At 51.5% G+C, this 18,340-nt stretch overlaps 1 protein-coding gene across 1 annotated transcript; it reads right to left on the bottom strand.

Annotated features, from left to right (window-relative positions):
* Positions 1–132: 132 nt before the first annotated feature.
* On the bottom strand, positions 133–10,787 carry LOC136155719 (intercellular adhesion molecule 1). The gene is made up of 7 exons (XM_065917741.1): positions 10,571–10,787; positions 8,319–8,579; positions 2,960–3,268; positions 2,307–2,588; positions 1,974–2,228; positions 1,592–1,840; positions 133–1,509 (listed from the first exon to the last, which is right to left on the bottom strand). The coding sequence occupies exons 1-7, from the start codon at positions 10,770–10,772 to the stop codon at positions 1,325–1,327; spliced, it is 1,743 nt and encodes a 580-aa protein (XP_065773813.1). The 5' UTR covers positions 10,773–10,787; the 3' UTR covers positions 133–1,324.
* Positions 10,788–18,340: the final 7,553 nt, after the last annotated feature.

The raw sequence follows: 18,340 nt of genomic DNA, 5'->3' as shown, positions 1-18,340 counted from the left end.
AAGCCTCATATTTGGATTAGAGCCTGAGGGCTGGGCCTTGAACTCGGCAACCTTTTCTTGGAACAGGAAGTGGGAAAATTGGTAGAAAGGGCTCCAGCTGGACATGACACCTCCTCTCAACTCACACAAGGCTGGGAGGATGAAACAGCTTTATTAGCACAAGGGAGAGGCTTCCCACGCTGGGAGGGGCTACTCCCAGGCCTCTCCTCCCCACTGCCTGCAGGACCCTCATCGCTGCAGGAATTTGGAGCTGTGTGGTCCCACTGAGATGGAAACAGGAAGGGCAAGGCAGGGGCACACAGGGGTTGGGCAGAGTTTCACGCGACCCTGTGGTGTAGCTATCAAGGAGTGAGCACCGACATGTAGGCCTGCCACCAAGTGTCAGAATCCCATGGACAGAGGAGCCTGGAAGGCTACAGTCCATGGGTCGCAAGAGTTGGACACGACTTAGTGACTAAACAACCACCAAGTGTCATTGTGAGCATTAGCAGAGATGCATATGGCTGGAGAGGTGTCTTAACAGAGGTCAGTGCTAGTTCTGGGGTATAAGGGCTCAGTGGGTCATCTCTGGGCATGTGACCAGCAATACCCTATCATCATTACTAATCCCTTTCTGGGGGAAAGCAGCTTGGCCAATGGAGTGGGAAATCCTAGCCCCACTTAATCTTTTTGCCAGGCACTCGTGTGCAGTGCACAGCCAGAATAACTGTATCTGATGACCCTGAATGAGATTCAACCGAGAGCTCCCTGAGGGCTGGAATCAATGTTCTTGTTTACAAATTCTAGCCCCCATAGAAGGCACTCAATAAATAGCTAGTAGAAAAAACAGTGAATAAATATGTCATCATCAAGATTTGGGAACAGTCTGTGGACAGTAATGCCAGAGCTGGTTTCTGATCAGAGGAAGTGTGGGAATTTGTGTTTCAGTGCTGCGTGTGTCTGAGCAGGGCCACGTCTCTCTTAGGACTGTAGGGCCTCAGCACAAGCAGCAGGGGGTGAGTTTCAATGTTTCCCAGTTGAGTGTCCCCATGCTGGAGGTAAGGGTCTCCATCACACAGCCTCCGGTCAAGTCAGACTGTGACATCCCTCAGTCATACCCTGAGTCTTGGCCCCTTCTTTTGTCTCACTCCTGTGGCTCCAGGTCAGGTATGAGGTCTGGGGGTCATAACTGTGCAGAGGCCATGACCCCAGATGCTGTTTGTCCTGACTGAGTCCTCTATTTGGTCCTCTGGCATCCAGGAAAGGTGGGTGTAGCTTAACAGCATATGTCCACCATTGGTTGATGCAGCTTGGGGAGCTGAAGAGGTCTCGTCCTGGAGTGTGTTCAGGGTGGTGTGGATTGTGCATGCAGTTTCAACGCAGCCTCTTCTTGGGCCTTCCGGGCCTTTTGCAGCTCGTATATCTGGATCTTCCGCTGGTAGTTGTAGATGTAACCAGCAGTGCCCAGAGCACCCAAGATGAGGACCACAGCTACCACTGGAATGACAATGTCCAGGATATTCTGGCCATCTGTGGGGAGGACACAAGACAGCAGTGAGTGTTGAGCTGGCCAAATGGCCCCTGCCCTGCCCATCCCAGAACTCGAACTCACGGAGCACATTCAGGACCACTTCACGGGTGACTCCACCACGAGTGCTAGTGGCCCGACACAGGTAGGTGCCCGCCACCTCCCGCTTGACAGGCCTCAGGTCCCCGATGGGGAGTGAAGCCCCGTCCCCTTTCCGGCTACAGTTCAGTTTGGGGATTGGGTTCCCCCGGGCCTCGCATTTCAAGGTCTGCTCCGAGCCTTCCTGCCACGTCCAATTTCCCAGGCAATCCCGCTGGTCTAGTCGGGGGCCGTCTGAAGAAACACAGCAAGATGGGGGGGGGCGTGGTTAGTGGGGGTGAGGGTAGGCCTTGGAGGGCAGGAGCTCATAGGGTCTTGGTGGTTGGGGCTTGGAACTTAGGGGTCATTGTCCAGCGGCCTCACTCACACAGGACGTGGAGCTCCCGGGTCTGGTTTTTGTGGACCACCTGCCCAGCTATCTTCAGGGCAGCAGAGCAGGAGAAGTTGCTCCCGTGGTCGTCGGCACTGACGTTCAGCTTCAACTGGGCCCTCGGACCCGGAGGCTCAGCTGAGACTCCGTTCAGCGTCACCGCAGCTCCGTCCCGGGTCACGCATTCCACAGCCACAGTAGTCCACTCTGAGACCTCAGGCGGGCTCAGGGTCAGGGTGGGGACCGGGAAGCCTGGAGGTGGGACACAGTGAGCCCCGCCCCTGGCGTTAGCCCCACCCCCTCAGAAGGCTCACCTGGGCTTCTACTTACTGTAGATGGTCACGTTGCTGCGCGTTCTCCGATCCTTCTCTCCCAGATTCACTGAACACTTCAAGGAATGGGTGCCCTCCTCATTTTCCTCCAGCCAGGCCTCGGCCAAGACAGAGTCACCATTGTACATGATATTGGATTCCAGTTTCTGGTCCCCCAGCACCAGGTGGACCTCAGCGTCCGAGGCTGGGAATAGTCCATCCAGCGTGCACTTCACCGGCCACCGTGAGCCTACTTCCACAATCCGGGGGGCCTCAAGGTGTGGGTCGGTCGATGGCAGGACTGGCGAGACAGAGCCGGTGTAAACAGAGAGGGGGAGACAGACATCCTAAAACCCTCTCATGGGTCATTTCCATCCCACCAGCCTGGAACACCCTCTTCCAGGGAAACTGGCCGAGTCACTCTTTTCTCAGGACACACATACCACTTGCCCTGGGTCACAGCCTTATCAGATCATTCTACAGTGCAGGCACCCAGCCTAGAACATTCCACCCCAGTGGCCAAGAAGATGCTCTTCCCAGAAGCCTTTGCAATCAAGGTCGCCACTTTCTCAGCAGCCCCATGGCCAGGGGCCTCTCCTTCCCAGGGACCCCGCATCCCAAGCAAAAAATCCCCCTCATCCCATCTTCTCTGCTGGCTCCCCAGTGCCTCACCATAGGTCTGGAGCCTCCTGGGGACCGAGGTGTTCTGGAAGAGTTCCAGCCCTTGCGACCGCAGGTCCAGTTCCCAGCGGCAAGAGAAATTGGTGCCATGGTCCTCTCTTCTTGGCTGCACCGTGAACATGACCTCAGCGGGCTCCCCCTTTCCCACTGGCTGCCGGACCAGCTCCTCCTCCCCTCGGAGCAGCACCACGGAGAGGTGGTCCCGGGGGGCCCCGCCATACACCAGGCAGCTCAGGATGAGTTCTTCACCCACAGGCTGCCAGAGGGGCAGGGGAGCCAGCTCCACGCGCTCCGGGATCCCTGCAGGGGGAAGGGGTGTTGTGTGAACAGGACAGGCTGGCTGCCTGCTCACAGCGGGTGTGTTGGGGCCCTGGACACACCTGCTCCAGGAACTTCACCATTTTCTCCCCAGAACACTCCCCAAACCACCTAAACCAGATCGGAATGTTAAGAGCTTCAGGATAACCTGGTGAGACCTCCCCAAGTGGTTGTGAAGGAGGCAAAACAATTCTTTATTCACTGCAGCATCTGAGAGTCACAAGTGGGAAAGGAAGTTCAAAGTCTATTGCCAGGAGTCCCAGCAAATAAATACAGTACATTTAAGCTGCCCAGTCTCTAGACTTTGCTGTAAAAAAAAAAAAAAAACAACTTCTTCTTTCTCTCTTTGGCTATATTTTTCTGCATAGCATCTCTCACTTCTGAGATACAAGATCATTGACTGAGTTCATTGGTTTCTCTATTATTCCTGACATGGAATGTTGGTCCAGGAGGGCAGGAATCTTTGTATTGTTCCCTGTTGTACTGTTGGCACACAGGAGGTGCTCTGTGTTTGTAGAAAGGATGAGGTTGGACTACCCACACCTATTCGAGGCCTTTCGGAAGCCTGCTTTTGAAGGTTCCCAAATAAACTGTCCAATCCCCTGAAATGTCAAAAATGTAAGAACAACCCACAGATGCTCAAAAAAACAAACAAACAAACCCAAGTATCCCCTGAAACCACCATCTGTGGGCAGGGTATTCACAGGCCAGGGTCTCCATTCTGCATGAGGTAAGAATTCCAAGCCTGGATCTTCCTGCCAGTGGAAATTGCCAGCATGAGCTGTGGCTTGGCATTGAGACCCCCCCTGCTCCACCCTAGACTCCCCAAGGAGGGGTCTTGAGGCTTCCTACTCCTAGTCCCTTCTCAAGAGGCCCTGAAATGTCACTTAAACAGCAGTGATGTTGGGAATTGGTTTTGGGACATGAGTTCACCTTCCCCCCAGGTTGCCAACCTCCTGAACAAAGCAAACTTTCCTTTTCCAACCAAAAAAAAAAAAAAAAAAAAAGCAGAGATCTTAACATGTTAGGAGCCTAGAGTTGATTCCTAGCTTTTCTGCTTCTTTGCTATGGGTTATGGGGGAGTGACTTTGCCACTGAACAGTCCCAGCCCTTGTGGCTATAGAAACCAAGCCTCAGTTTTCTAAGCTGTAAGTTGGGGCTAATGAAGGTAGGAGTAATATTTTTTTTTTTACGACTATTATTAATCCACTTCAGAAGTTGCAAGAGTGACTAAATGGGCAGGAGGTTAATTTTAAGGTGAGGGGTATGACAGATACATTCTTAAAGTAGATTGTGGTTGTACACCTCTATAAATACACCAAAGCTCATTGCATTGTACATTAAAAGCTGTTAAAAAAGAGGGGGTGAGAAAACCCCCAGACATTCAACCCTTACTTCTGACCATCTGTTGCAAACCCTTGCTTGCAGAGCCGAAGGCCTCCTCAAACCACAGTCCCCAAATGGGACTCAGATCTGCAAGCCTAGCTCCCTGCCCTGAAAGCCAGACTGGGGTAGGAGGTCTGTTCCACCGGTATCTCTCCTTGACTCCCCATCTTTAGTCCCAAACTAAGTCCTGATTACTCCACCCTTCAAATGTTTGTCGACCACTCCCTTCTTGTATGTGCCACTGCCCATGAGATGTGTGACCTGGATTGGGTCCACAGCCAGCTGCTCTCTGGCTTCCTCTAAGTTCAGGCCTCTGCTCTTGATCCCTGGCCTGCTTACACATCCTCCATGGCTCCCTATTACTCAAAGGGGAAATCTCAGCTTCACAGCCTGGCATTCAAGGTCCTGCTAAACTCAGCTCCAGTGACACTCATCTTCTGACAGTCAATCCCTCTGGTTTCCCCAATCCCAGGCTGTTTGTTTCCCCACTCCAAACCTTTGCCCAGTTTGCTCCTTCTGACTAGAATGCCTGTCTTTACCAACTCCTACACGTCCTACGAAGTCCAGCTATGGCTTCTCCTGCAGGAATTACAACTCCTTCTAGAGAAAGCTCAGCCACCCAGAGATGCTCCCTTATCTTTCCACTGGTGGTGGGGCAAGATCAAGCTACAGTGTCTCCTAGGTGACGCCTTGCTACTGGGTACGCCCATCTGTTCCATTTCACGGAGGTGAAAACTAAGGTAAAGTCTGGAACCCAAAGAAGGAGAAATGTAGTAGTGCCAGGACTCAAACCTGGAGGGAGGGGCTCCCAATGCTCAGGCTGAGAGGCAGACAGTCCTGCGAGGAGGTTTCTGGGTGGGGGTGTGGTTTCAGAGGCCACTGGGAATGTTTGGGGACTTCCCTCACTTGGCTAGTCCCTGCTCAAAATCCTCCAAACCAGAAACAAACCTGATATTTACCCCAAAGCTTCTTTGACACAGGTACTATGAAGGCAGAATGTCCTTCAGGCCTCACTGCATCATTAAATCCTTCGAAGGAGGTTTCAAGTGAAAATCAGCCAGGAGCCATGGGTTCCCCCCTTGCTCCCCCACATTGGGGTCACCCAGTTAGTGAGGACCCTACTGTGACTTGGGGTTTCCCAGGTGGCTCAGTGGTAAAGAATCCACCTGCCAATGTAGGAGACAGTGGATGCTTGTTCAAACCCTGGTCAGGAAGATCCCCTAGAATAGGAAGCATCAACCACTCCAGTATTCTTGCCTACAGAATCCCATGAACAGAGAAGCCTGGCAGGCTACAGTCCATGGGGACACAAAGAGTTGGACACAACTGAACACACACACACACACACACACACACACGTGCTGGAACTAGAACCCAAGGCTGTCTAATCCCAAGGCCAGTAGGCCAGTCCTCTTTCTTTCCTCCTTTTTTATTTTCTTCTGTTTTCATCTGAAATTCATGTCTCTATTTCTTTAACAACTGAGCTATCAGGGAAGCCCAAATGAATAATATAGTATCCATGGAATTCTCCAGGCCAGAATACTGGAGTGGGTAGCCTTTCCCTTCTCCAGGGGCTCTTCCCAACCCAGGGATTGAACCCAGGTCTCCTGCATTAGAGGCGGATTCATTTTTCCAGTAATCATGTGTGTACTTGAGAGTTGTACCATAAAGAAAGCTGAGCACTGAAGAATTGATGCTTTTGAGCTGTGGTACTGGAGAAGGCTCTTGACAGTCCCCTAGACTGCCAGGAGATCAAACCAGTAATCCTAAAGGAAATCAGTCCTGAATATTAACTGGAAGGACTGATGCTGAAGCTGAAACTCCAATACTTTGGCCACCTGATTTGAAGAACTGACTCACTGGAAAAGACCCTGATGCTGGGAAAGATTGAAGGCAGAAGGAGAAGGGGAAGACAGAGGATGAGATGGTTGGAAGGCATCACCGACTCGATGGTTATGAGTTTGAGCAAGCTCCAGGAATTGGTAATGGACAGGGAAGCCTAGAGTGCTGTAGTCCATGGGGTTGCAAAGAGTTGGACATGACTGAGAGACTGAACTGAACTGAACTGATTTATCGCTTATATTCATGTTAACTCACTGTCACACTTCAAAATGCTCAAAGGAAACAAAAGGTACACAGAGAAAACTAGACCCCCTGCCCTCTCCCAGAGCCCCTCCAGCTTCTCTGCTCACAGCCAGCTATTATTGTCATTTACTGTGTTTCCTTTCAGGGCTCTTTAATGCAGAAACAGTCTTCCTCACCTAGCCCCTGTGGCTCTCTAACACTGTGGTACAGTACTACTGATTCTGGATAGGACCTTACTTCTTTGGAACTTGACAGTACACCTGGGAGTTTTCATCTTATTCTTTTTTAAAAAACATTTTTAATTGTTATACTAAGAAGCAGAAAACCATAAAAAAAGTAAATGTGCAGGTTAATATAACTGCTTTAAGATTATGACTCTTGTAAATACTACTCAAGATAGGAGAATTTTTTAGTCACTGCAGAAGTCCCCTAAATGCCCCCATCAACCACCAGCACTCTCTCTCCGTTAGAGTGACCACTACCCCACCTAAAAAGATGGAAACAAGCCAAATGGCCATCAACTGATGTGTAGATAAAATGTTCTACATTTATACCATAAAATATTATTTAGCCATAAAAGGAATTAAGTACTAATACATGCTGCAACATGGATAAACCTCAAACAGTTTGATAAGTGAAAGAATCCAGATACACTGGTCCACACACTCCATGATCTATGTAAAGAAAATGTCCAGAATAGGAAAACACAGAGACAGAAAGCAGACTAGTGATTGCCAGGGGTTGGGGAGAGCGGTCTCATTCTTTTATACAGTTGCATACTATTCCACGATTGAACTGCTTTCTTTCCCCAGTTCCCTACATTTGAGTGGCTTGCAAACTTTGGCCCTTCCAGATCAAGCCACAGTAATTAACCCCACCCCCTTTCAGTTCCCTCATGGGTAGGAACATCTATAGGCCCAATTCCCAGGAGTGGGTTTTCTCTATTAAAGGACCCCCTTATGTGACATTTTTGAAGACTGGTACCCCCTCCCCGACTGGAAGTTGTGCTTTTTGCACCCCCACACTGTCAGCAATGTCCCAGGACTACCTGCTTCCCCACACTCTTGCCAGCACAGCTGTTATCAATTCTCTGGATTGTTGCCAATAAGGGAAAGGTGTCATCTCAGGGCTAATTTTCATTCTCATCTTTTTTTTTCCCTTTGGTCAAGCTGTGAGGCTTGCAGGATTATAGATCTCAGGGATTGAACCCAGTCCAAGGTAGTGAAAGCCTGGAATTCTAACCACTGCCAGGAAACCCCCAGCATCTTTTTCTAAAGAGTCAGATCTATGACCTTCTCATCTGTTTAAAGAGGCCTAGAGAGCCAGCATTCTTGAATGTTCTGATTCTCTGACCATACTCCCAAGGCACGCCCAAGGAAGTTCAAGGAAGGGTTCCAGACAACCAGACAACAATGAGACTTTCCGAAGACAGACCCCTGCTCTTCAGTGAGACCCTGACTTCACCCACCAAGTCACAAAGGTTGTTCCAACCTGCTGGGACTTCCCTGTCCACCACCCGCCCCCAGTCTGCCTAGCCCAGGCCCTGGACCCAGCCACTCACAGTATACGGTGAGGTTCATCGTAGCTATTGTCTGTTCGTTGCGGCAGTTTGAGTAGCACAACAGGTTGATGTCTTCTTGCACATCACTCAGTTCAAAAACCTTCCAATTGTTCCCATGGCTCACCACCTTCTTGGTTAATTCAGTCTCTAGGCCAAACGTTGCCTTTTGGTCACAGGAGATACTGCAGTTCACCTTCAGGGATCCCCCACGGGGTATGATGGCTTTTGAAGGATGTATTGATGTTCTGGCGCCTCCAGGCCCTGGAATCACAAGGGCGGGTGGTCAGGCATGACAGCTGGGGCTCATCAATATTACTGCATCCAGCCTGTGCTGGGAACACAGCATTGAACAAGACAAAACTCTGCCTTCATTGTGGGAGACAGAAAAATTCATGAGCAAACAACATAATTAACAACTGATGCTGACAAGGGTTTTGGCAAAAACAAAATTGGATGAGAGAACAGACAGTGCCTTGGTGACTGGGGAATATGTGAGCAGAGATCAGGATGCAGAGCAGGGGAGGGCCATTCCAGAGAAAAGGGAAAGGACCTCCAGGAAAAGCAAGTGCAGAGGTCCTGAGGCAGGGTGGCTGGAGTGGAGTAAGGGGATAGGTCGGGGGGAAACAGGGTCAAGAGGATCATGCAGGCAGTGTCAAGCCATGCCAGGGATGTGGTCTTTATTCTGAGGACCTTCTGAGCAGCCAAGGAGGATTTTAGCAAAAGAGGGGCATGAAGTCAGTGTATGTTTCAATCCCAAGAGATCAAGGGGAGGGAGCCAGCCCTTCAGAGGTGAAGGGGCTCCAATCAGGCTGGTCCCCACTCCCTTGGACAAGTGGTTTCCCCTCTCTGGGCCTCACTTTCCTCTATCTGTAAAGTGGGCAAATACAGTCACCACACCTTCCTGACACAAGTAACTCCTAGTACAGGGCAGGCAGGCAATGGATGCAGATAAGAAAGAGGAGGTCTGTTCTGATGAGCTCCCTCAGCCCATGGCACTTTCAAAGCTGAAAAAATGTCTCTCTGAGCCCATCTGTGCTACCCACCCCCCCCCAAAAAAAAAAAAAAAAAAAAAGATTTCTGCTTTCAACTTTGGATCTACTCCATCTGGGATGGAGGGAAACAGCAGCTCTTTGAATTCTCCAAGGGTGATTCTGGAACCCTTCCCATTTCAGAAGGGAATTTTGAGATTGGAAGGGATGCTGGGGCTTCCCAGGTGGCACAGTGGTAAAGAATCTGCCTGCCAATGCAAGAGATCCAGGTTCGATCCCTGGGTTGGGAAGATCCCCTGGAGGAGAAAATGGCAACCCACTCCAGTATTCTTGCCCGGAAATCCCATGGACAGAGGAGCCTGGTGAGCCCCACACACGAAGGGAGGTTACTCAGCTAGAAAGGGGTAGACTCCAGATTAGAGCCTGGGTTAGAACTCTTCATTGAGCTGGTAACCACGGTGTGGGTTTTTCACACTCCTATTTTTCGAGTGACCACCATTTGAGACCAGCTGTCCTGATTCTCCTGGGCTTCCCCGGTAGCTCAACAGTAAAGAATCTGCCTGCAATGCAGAAGCCCAAGGAGACACGGGTTCCAGTCTCCCAACTCAGGAGACTGGCTTGGGGATTCAGTATTCTTGCCTGGAGAATTCCATGGACAGAAGAGCCTGGCGGGCTACAGTCCATGGGGTGGCAAAGAGTTGGACACAACTGAAGCAACTTAGCACACACACAGCACAGTTCCTCTTCTCCCCTTCCTCCTCGCTGGAGGTGAGGAAGGGCTGCTGGGGCATCCCACTTCTCAACCTCTGCTCCCTGGGCAAGTCAGCCCTGGAATTCCCCTGAGCAGAGTCCCGGACTTCCCCCAGGGGCACAGGGTGAGGAACAGAATGTGCATGGCGGGGTGGGGGGGTGTCCAGTCCACCTAAGGTTGGGGCGTGTGTCTACACTGTCAGACCACCTCCTGGGGCCAGGACACAATCATTACGAACTGGCCACTGTTAATGTTTCCATTTTACATGGAAAACCTGCAGATCCTCGGAAGGGACAATCCGCGGTCCCAGAGCACACAGTCGGGCCATGAAGGGTCTGGATGGGAACCCACGGCTGTTGACTTTCAATCGGTCCTCTAACCCCAATTTCCCAGAAACAGCGACCTGAGTACGGAATGGCCTTATTCCCAGCCGGTCGGGAGCCGGTCCTCCCACGGCTTCAGGGCGCATCTCGGAAAGCTGACTCGACGGCAGCCCTCAAACCCTGACTCACCTGGGAGCAGAGTCCCGAGCAGGGCCAGGAACGCAAGCTGCGCGGCAGGGGCGGCGCCGGGAGCCATCGCAGGCAGAGGCGGGGCGGACAAGTTGCGGCGGAGACTCGCGGCTAAGACTGGCGCCCAGGGCTTCGCGGGTCCTTTTATAACCATGGGCAGGCCGAGGGGGGCCGAGGGGGCGGTGCTTCCCGGAAACCTCATGCTTTCCCCTCCGGAACAAGGGCCCTGGCATTTCCGGGTTGAGAGGGTGCCTGGCCAGAGTCGGGTTGTCCCCCCTCACTGGCCGCTCAGCACCGGAATTTCCGAATTCAAGTCGTGAGGACTGCCTGGCGGCGGCAACCAAAAAATAACCCGGGGACGGCTCCCGGATCTAGGGTTCCTGTCCCCGGGCCAGGCTAACCTTGATTTTGCGTGTACACTGCGCTAAGCGCTTTACTGGATCCTGCCAACCACCCTGGACAGTAGAGACTGTTATCGTGTCCCTTCAACGGAGGGGTAGACTGAGGCTTCCAGCTTCGAGGGCATTCGAACTCAAGTCTAACTCCGCGCAAGCAGGTCTCTAATCGAGTGGACCGTCCCTCGCTTCGGTGGGGTCCCAGGATCGTCCTGGGGCGCTCTCGATCACGGGTGCCCCTGCTCTGAGGGGCAAGTACCCGCCCAGATGACACCGAGATTTCTCGAGAAGCGACCGCAGCTGGCCCAGGCACTTCCAGACGCCTGTGAACCCTGGAGGGGAAGACTCAAGGCGCATCACATCCGGGGCGCTGCATCCCCCACGGATGGGCGCTCCTACTCCCCCACTCATCGCTTCCCCTTTCAGTCTGGACCTCGGCCACGGGGGCGTCTTTACAGCTTTTAGGGAAAAAAAGAAGGAAGCCTCGTGGTCCTGACGCAGCGAGTTGCTGTTCCCAGGCTCCACCGGGAAACTGAGGACAAAGACCTTGACCTGGGTGGGGAGCGGGGGCGCTCGAACCCTTGCCCTCTGCAGGGAAACTGAGGCAGCTCCCAGGCCCCGGAATGGGGGAGGAGAGGGGGCGCTCAAACCCCCGCCCTCTGCGCGCAGCTTCTGAAACTCCAACCCCAGGCGCCAGCAGTAAATCTGTGCGGGTGTTCGCCCGGGCTTGTTCTACTTGCATTTGGAGGGAGGGGGCGCGGGATGCTGGGAGGTCCCGCGCTGCGCACTTAAGCGCTCGCACGCCAGTGCCTCCAGCTTCAGGCCACGCCTGCGCGGGTGGTCCACAGACTCGGCAACCGCCCCTTCCAGGCTAGGGATCCTGGAGTCTCCAAGCGCGGAGCCCCGCCGCCTTAGGCTTCCTGTTGTGGGGCGCGCGCCGCGTCGCCATGGAGACCAGAGAAGGGCCAAGAAGGTCGCGCGGCAGAAGGGGAAGGGAGGATCACTCAGGGACGCTCGAACCCGTCCCCCGGGGAAGGGGCTGCGAGTCACTGCCCAGCCAGAAAAGCGTTCCTCGCTCAGCCCAGATTGTTCCTAAGGAATTTCCACGGGGATCTTTCTTCTTAAGGGTGGAGGGTGCTGAATTCCCGCCCCAAAAGGCCTGGGAAAAAGTGCCGAGTCGGGGCCGGGGACGTCCCTGGGAAGGTCTGGGAAAATCCTCCGCTGGGGTCACTTTCCGGCGGGTTTTTAGCAAGTTCAGATCACCGTTTATTTTGGACCCAGCCCCTAGTGCGTGGGCGGAGAGCTCCCCCGCGCGGCCCAAGTTTTACGGCGGTTTTAAAACGTAAACCGTGGTTCTTCCTTCTCTAGCTCCACAGTGGCTTAAACAGTGTTGACAGACTAGAGTGTGGACTTCCTGGTAGCTCAGTGATAAGAAATTCGCCTGCCAATGGAGGGGACACGGGTTAGATCTCTGATTTGAGAAGATCCCACATGCCTTGGAGCAACTAAGCCCATGCGCCACGACTATTGAGGCTGTGATCTAGAGCCTGGGAGCCACAACTGAGTCCCTGTCCTACAACTACAGAAGTCCAAGCGCCCTAGAGCCTGTGCTCCGCAAGGAGCAAAACTAAAGATTCCCCAAGTGGAAGCAGAAGATGGAGGATCACCCAAGCAATAACTAAGACTCAACACAGATAAATAAGTGCATAAATGTTTAAAAAATAAAACATATGGAGACATAGCTTGTGCTCAGTGCTAAGAAAAAAATAAAGCAGGGAAGGGACTAGGAAATGTGAGGGTTCTTAAATAGAGTATCGAGGGAAAGACTGAGAAGGCGATATTGAGCCAGGAATAGAGGGAGGTGAGGAGTGAGTCCTGATTATATCAGGGAAGGAATGTGCAAAGTGCACTGGATGTGCACTGGATGTGCAAAGGCCCTGAGGTTGGAATTGACTTAAGGAGAAGCCAGGAGGCTGCTGTTGCTGAAGGGCAGGGAGGGAGGGAATTGGGGGAGAGGCGGGCAGGGAGGGAATGAGTAGAGCATGGGCTGGGGAGAACTTTGACTTTTCCTCTGAGTGAAGTGGGAGCCATGGAGGGTTCTGAGCAGAGGGGAGACACCCCTGACTTGGCTGAGACAGCAGGAGCTACAGTAGCCCGTTGGCGGGGCGGGGGGGGGGGGGGTGCAGGACAGGGTGGAATCAGGAAACTGGGAGCCTGGAGTGGGCCATGGAGACTGGAGATGTGGTCCAATTTGGCATTCATTTTGGCAGCAGGGCACATTGCACTTTTGGGACTTGAGGGCAGAGCAGAGTCAAGGTCAGCTCCTTGGTCCTGCTCTGAAGTCCTGAAGGGGTGGAGGGCCATTTCCTGAGATAAGGATGGGGTGATAATGAGGGACAGTTTGGCAGAAGACACTTGCACTCTCTGTCTGCACTCCCTTTGTTCTTTCTTGAAAGAAAGGGAAGCAGATGCTCCCCCATCCCCTTTCCAAAGCCACCAGGAAGGGCAGGGCTTCCTCCAGGGTGCCAGGCAGTCTCAGGAAGGCGGAATGGCTCCAGTGCAGACCAGAGGCTGTGCACCAGGGCAGAAGTACCCAAACCCCACTCCAGGGAGCTATGCCTGCTCGGAACTCATCCTGAGCTCAGGTGTGACTACCTTGCTGTTACCTTCAACTGGAATTCGCTTCCTCTCATCCCTGATGGAGCCAGCCCTTTCTTGGGGGCCTCAGAGCCCACTTACAAGCTTTCCTGAGGACTTCCCTGGTGGTACAGTGGATCAGAATCTGCCTGTCAATGCAGGAGACAATGGTTCCTTCCCTGGTCCAGGAAGATCCCACATGCCTCGAAGCATTTAAGCCCATGCACCTGAGCCCAAAGTGCAGCAGCTACTGAAGCCCTCACACCTAGAACCTGTGCTCCACAACAAGAGGAGCCACTGCAATGAGAAGCCAGCTATCTGCAACTAGAAAAATGTCCAAGCAGTAATGAAGACCCAGTGCAACCATAAATAAATAAATAAATACATTCAGTTCAGTCGCTCAGTCATGTCCAGCTCTTTGCAACTTCGTGGACTGCAGCATGCTACGCTTCCCTGTCCATCACCAACTCCCAGAGTTTGCTCAAACTCATGTCCATCGAGTCGGTGATGCCATCCAACCATCTCATCCTTTGTCTTCCCCTTCTCCTCCTGACTTCAATCTTTCCCGGAATCAGGGTAATTAAAAAAAAAAAAAAAAACCACACCTTTCCCCAGTGCTCCTCTGGCCCCTTCCATCCTGGGCCACAGCCTAATCATTCCGTCACTTGCTCTAATGGTTTCATTACTGAAACTCATTCACTGGTTGAAATTCTTTTGACTGACTTGATTATATCACCTCCATTTGCATGAGTACCAGGCCAGGGAACCTCTCAGCCTCAGCACCTGAATCAGTGTCCAGTCATTAGAGGCAGATGGTCAATAGTATTGGTTGAATGAATGAACTTCATTTATTCTCATCATTCTGTACATGCTGTTCTTCCAACCCAGGATTCCTTTCCCACTGCTTTTATGAAAGGTACTAGAGGATTTCACCCCCAGGTTGTAACAGGGCTAGGAACACAAGGTCCAGACATCTTTTTACTTTCTTGACTCCCAGGCTCTTTGTTTTAGCGAGCAGGCTTAGTAGTTGCCACACACGGGCTTAATTGCTCTGTGGCAAGTTCCCTGACCAGGGGTCAAACCTGCAACTCCTTCATTGGACAGTGGATTCTTAACCACTGGACCACCAGGGAAGTCTTCTTTCTTTCTTTCCTTTTTTTTTTAAAGCTGCAAGTTTGCAAGAACTCAGTTTCCTAACCTGGGATTGAACCCGGCCCCTGAAATGAAGGTGCCAAGTCCCAAACACTGGATCACCAGAGAATTCTCAGCTATCTTTTCAAAAGAACAGCTTTATTTCCTTCAGATAAATATCCAGGAGTGGAATGGCTAGAGCACACATTAGTTCTATTTTATTGAAATAGAGTTGACTTATAATGTTTTGGATAGTTCTATTGTTAATTTTCTGAGGAACTTCCATACTTTTCAGGCCCTAGTCTGAGTAACATTCCATTGTAAGGCCAAATCAGGTTTTGTCTTTCATTCATGGATAGACTTTGGTAGTTTCCACCTTTTGGCTATTCTGAATCATGGGGCTATCAGTATTCCTGTACAAGTGTTTGTGTGAACATCTTTTCATTTCTTCTGAGTGTCTACCTGGGAGTGGAAATGTTGAGTCACATGGTAATTCCGTGATGAACGTTTTGAGGAACTGTGAGACTGTTTTCCCGGGCAGCTGTACCATTTTACATTCCCACCGGCAACAAACAAAGATTCCAGGGTTCCAATTTGTCCGCATCTTTGCCAACATATATTTTGTTTAATTATTATGGTGATTGTCATCCTAATGGGTGTGTATTAGTGGCCCAGTCCTGTTCGACTCTTTGCAACCCAATCGACTGTAGCCTGCCAGGCTCCTCAGTCCAAGGGGTTCTTCAGAGAAGTATACTGGAGTGGGTAGCCATTCCTTTAGGAGATCTTCCTAATGCAGGGAGTGAACCTGGGTCTCCTCTACTGCAGGCAGATTCTTTACTGTCAGAGCCACCAGAGTGGAAAGTAGTATCTCACTGTGGTTCCCCAGTCCTTCTGACATGTCCAGTGGTGAACCCAAGACAGAGCTGTGATGTGCGGCTGTGATGTGCAGGGACCAGCAAGTGCTGAGGGGATGGGGCCAAAGGGCAACAGACATGCACTGTGACCTTGAGAAGCCACTTCCCCTGGTGATACCTTGATGGCCTCAGCTGTAGAAAGGGATGGTAATGCATCTGCAGAGGGTTGGAGTGAGATTTCAGTAAGACCTTAGGGACGTCCCTGGTCATCCAGTGGTTAAGAATCCATCAGGTTTAATCCCTGGTCCAGGAAGACTCCACATGACTCAGGGCAGCTAAGCTGGTGCACACAAATTCTGAGCCCACGCTCTAGAACCCCTGCTCTGCAACAAGAGAAGCCACTGCAATGAGAAGCCCTCATGCCACAACTACAGAATAGTATCCCCTCCCCACTTGCAACTAGAGAAACCCTGCAAATAAAGACCGACGCAATCAAAAATATATAAATAAAAACTAAAAAAAAAAAAAAAAAAAAAAAACCCAACATCATTCACGGGACTTCCCTAGTGGTACAGTGGTTAAGAATCTGCCTTCCAATGCAGGGGACACAGGTTCAATCTTTGCTCAGGGAACTAACATCCCACATGCCTCAGGGCAACTAAGCCCTTGAAACTACTGAGCTTGTGAACTTTAGAGCCCATGCTCCACAATAAGAGAAGCCCACTTGCCCCAACAAAGACCCAGCACAAACAAAAGAATGAATAAGTAAATAAACAGATAAATAAAATTCAAAAGACCATTCATGTACTGGGAGAACTGATAGCAGTAGTTGCAAGTTGTCTGTTTCCTTACGACTGGAGTCTGAGAATCCCACCTCAAACTTCCTGGTCAGGACCACAGACTTCCTCCTTTTTCCCCACAGATGAGTCCACTCTCGCATCACAGTTCCTCGTAACAGCCCCAGGGTGGAAAGCAAAACTGCGTGGTGTGTGGACGTTGATCAGAACAGAACTTGGCTCCTCCATCCACTCAGTTCAGTTCAGTCCCTCAGTCATGTCCAACTCTTTGCGACCCCATGGACTGCAGCCTGCCAGTCTTCCCTGTCCATCATGAACTCCTGGAGCTTACTCAAAGTCATGTCCATTGAGTGGGTGATGCCATCCAACCATCTCATCCTCTGTCGTCCCCTTCTCCTCCTGCCTTCGATCTTTCCCAGCATCAGGGTCTTTTCCAATGACACTTCGCAGCAGGTGGCCAGAGTATTGGAGGTTCAGCTTCAGCATCAGTCCTTCCAATGAATATTCAGGACTGATTTCCTTTAGGATGGACTGGTTACATCTCCTTGCAGTCCAAGGGACTCTAAAGAGTCTTTCCAACACCACAGTTCAAAAGCATCAATTCTTCAGCCCTCAGCTTTCTTCATAGTCCAGCTCTCACATCCACACATGACCGCTGGAGAAACCATAGCTCACTGAAAGTTTATTCTGTGGCAGACTCTGCCCTGCCACTGGCTGTGAACCCTGCCCGGGACTCAGGTCCACATCAGCTTCGCGTTCAATTCTCTGAACTTGGTGTTGGATGGGAGCCCGGGTCAGGCTTCTCCCGGCCAGAGGCCCTGCTAGAGCAGAAGGGCCTGCTCCCCCATCTGTTGACCCTGTGTCTGTCCCCCTTGCCTCCTCTCACCAGCCTTTGGGTCTCTCCTACCGAGGTGTAAGGAGGCATCGCAGGGCAGTTCCTCCTAGGCTGGCAGCTTCCCCTTCCTTAGGTTCCCCAGCAGTGTGCCTGTGTTCTGAGCAGCATTTTGAGGTTTCTTCTTTCCTGGGTATGTTGTTGCTAGATGGAGGCATCTTTTTTCTTAAATTTATTATTATTATTATTTGTGTCCTCCGGGCCTTCCCAGGTGGCGCTAGTGGCAAAGAACTCGCCTATCAATGCAGGAGACATAAGAGCCTGGGGTTTGATCCCTGGGTTGGGAAGATCCCCTAGAGGAGGGTATAGCAACCCACTCCAGAGTAGTTTGCCTGAAGAATCCCATGGACAGAGGAGCCTGGTGGGGCATGTGGGATCTAGTTCCCTGACCAGGTTTTGAACCCACACACCTCCCTTGAGAGAGCAGAGTCTTAGCCACCTGATCACCAAGGACGTGTGAGATGAAGGCAACTTTGGAATGGGCTGTGGCTCTTTTCTCAGCCCTTGGGGTCAATCTACCCTCTCATCTCTCCTAGTGGGTGTCCAGGTGTGTATGTGTGTGGGTGTGTGTGTGTGTGTTAGTCACTCAGTCTTGTCTGACTCTTTGTGACCCCATGGACTGAAGCCTGCCAGGCTCCTCTGGCCATAGGATTCTTCAGGCAAGAATACTGGAGTGGGTATCCATTCCCTTCACCAGGGGATCTTCCCCACCCAGGGATCAAACCCAAGTCTTCTGCATTGCAGGCGGATTCTTGACCATCTGAGCTATCAGGGAAGCCCAGTGGGCTTCCACACCGACCACCAATAAGTAGACACCTTCACTCTACACCACAGCCCGCTTCCTCTTGCCCTCTGGATCCCAGCCCCATTACCTCACTTGAGCTTTCTTAAGCCAAAGTCAGCCTCAGTCTTGCGTGTTCTGTCTTCAGGATATATTTCAAAATCTATGAAGTCTTCTTTCTCTCTGGGCTCTGGGTTAACCTATGTCCTAAAAGTGTATGATAGCGTTTTTTTGTTTTTGTTTTTTGGCTTCACTGCAAGGCATGTGGGATCTTAGTTCCTTG

The sequence above is a fragment of the Muntiacus reevesi genome, chromosome 1 (genome assembly GCF_963930625.1).
Source record: "Muntiacus reevesi chromosome 1, mMunRee1.1, whole genome shotgun sequence".
Lineage (NCBI taxonomy): Eukaryota > Metazoa > Chordata > Mammalia > Artiodactyla > Cervidae > Muntiacus > Muntiacus reevesi.
This window is presented reverse-complemented; position numbering and strand designations above follow the sequence as displayed.

What these genes read in the sequence shown, in the direction of transcription:
- LOC136155719 (XM_065917741.1), bottom strand. Translation starts at nt 10,772, where the DNA reads ATGAGGTTTCCGGGAAGCACCGCCCCCTCGGCCCCCCTCGGCCTGCCC. An exon ending in GCTCGGGACTCTGCTCCCAG is followed by an intron (nt 8,580 to 10,570) that starts GTGAGTCAGGGT and finishes TTGTGATTCCAG; the next exon opens with GGCCTGGAGGCGCCAGAACA. An exon ending in CCGGGAGCTCCACGTCCTGT is followed by an intron (nt 1,841 to 1,973) that starts GTGAGTGAGGCC and finishes GTGTTTCTTCAG; the next exon opens with ACGGCCCCCGACTAGACCAG.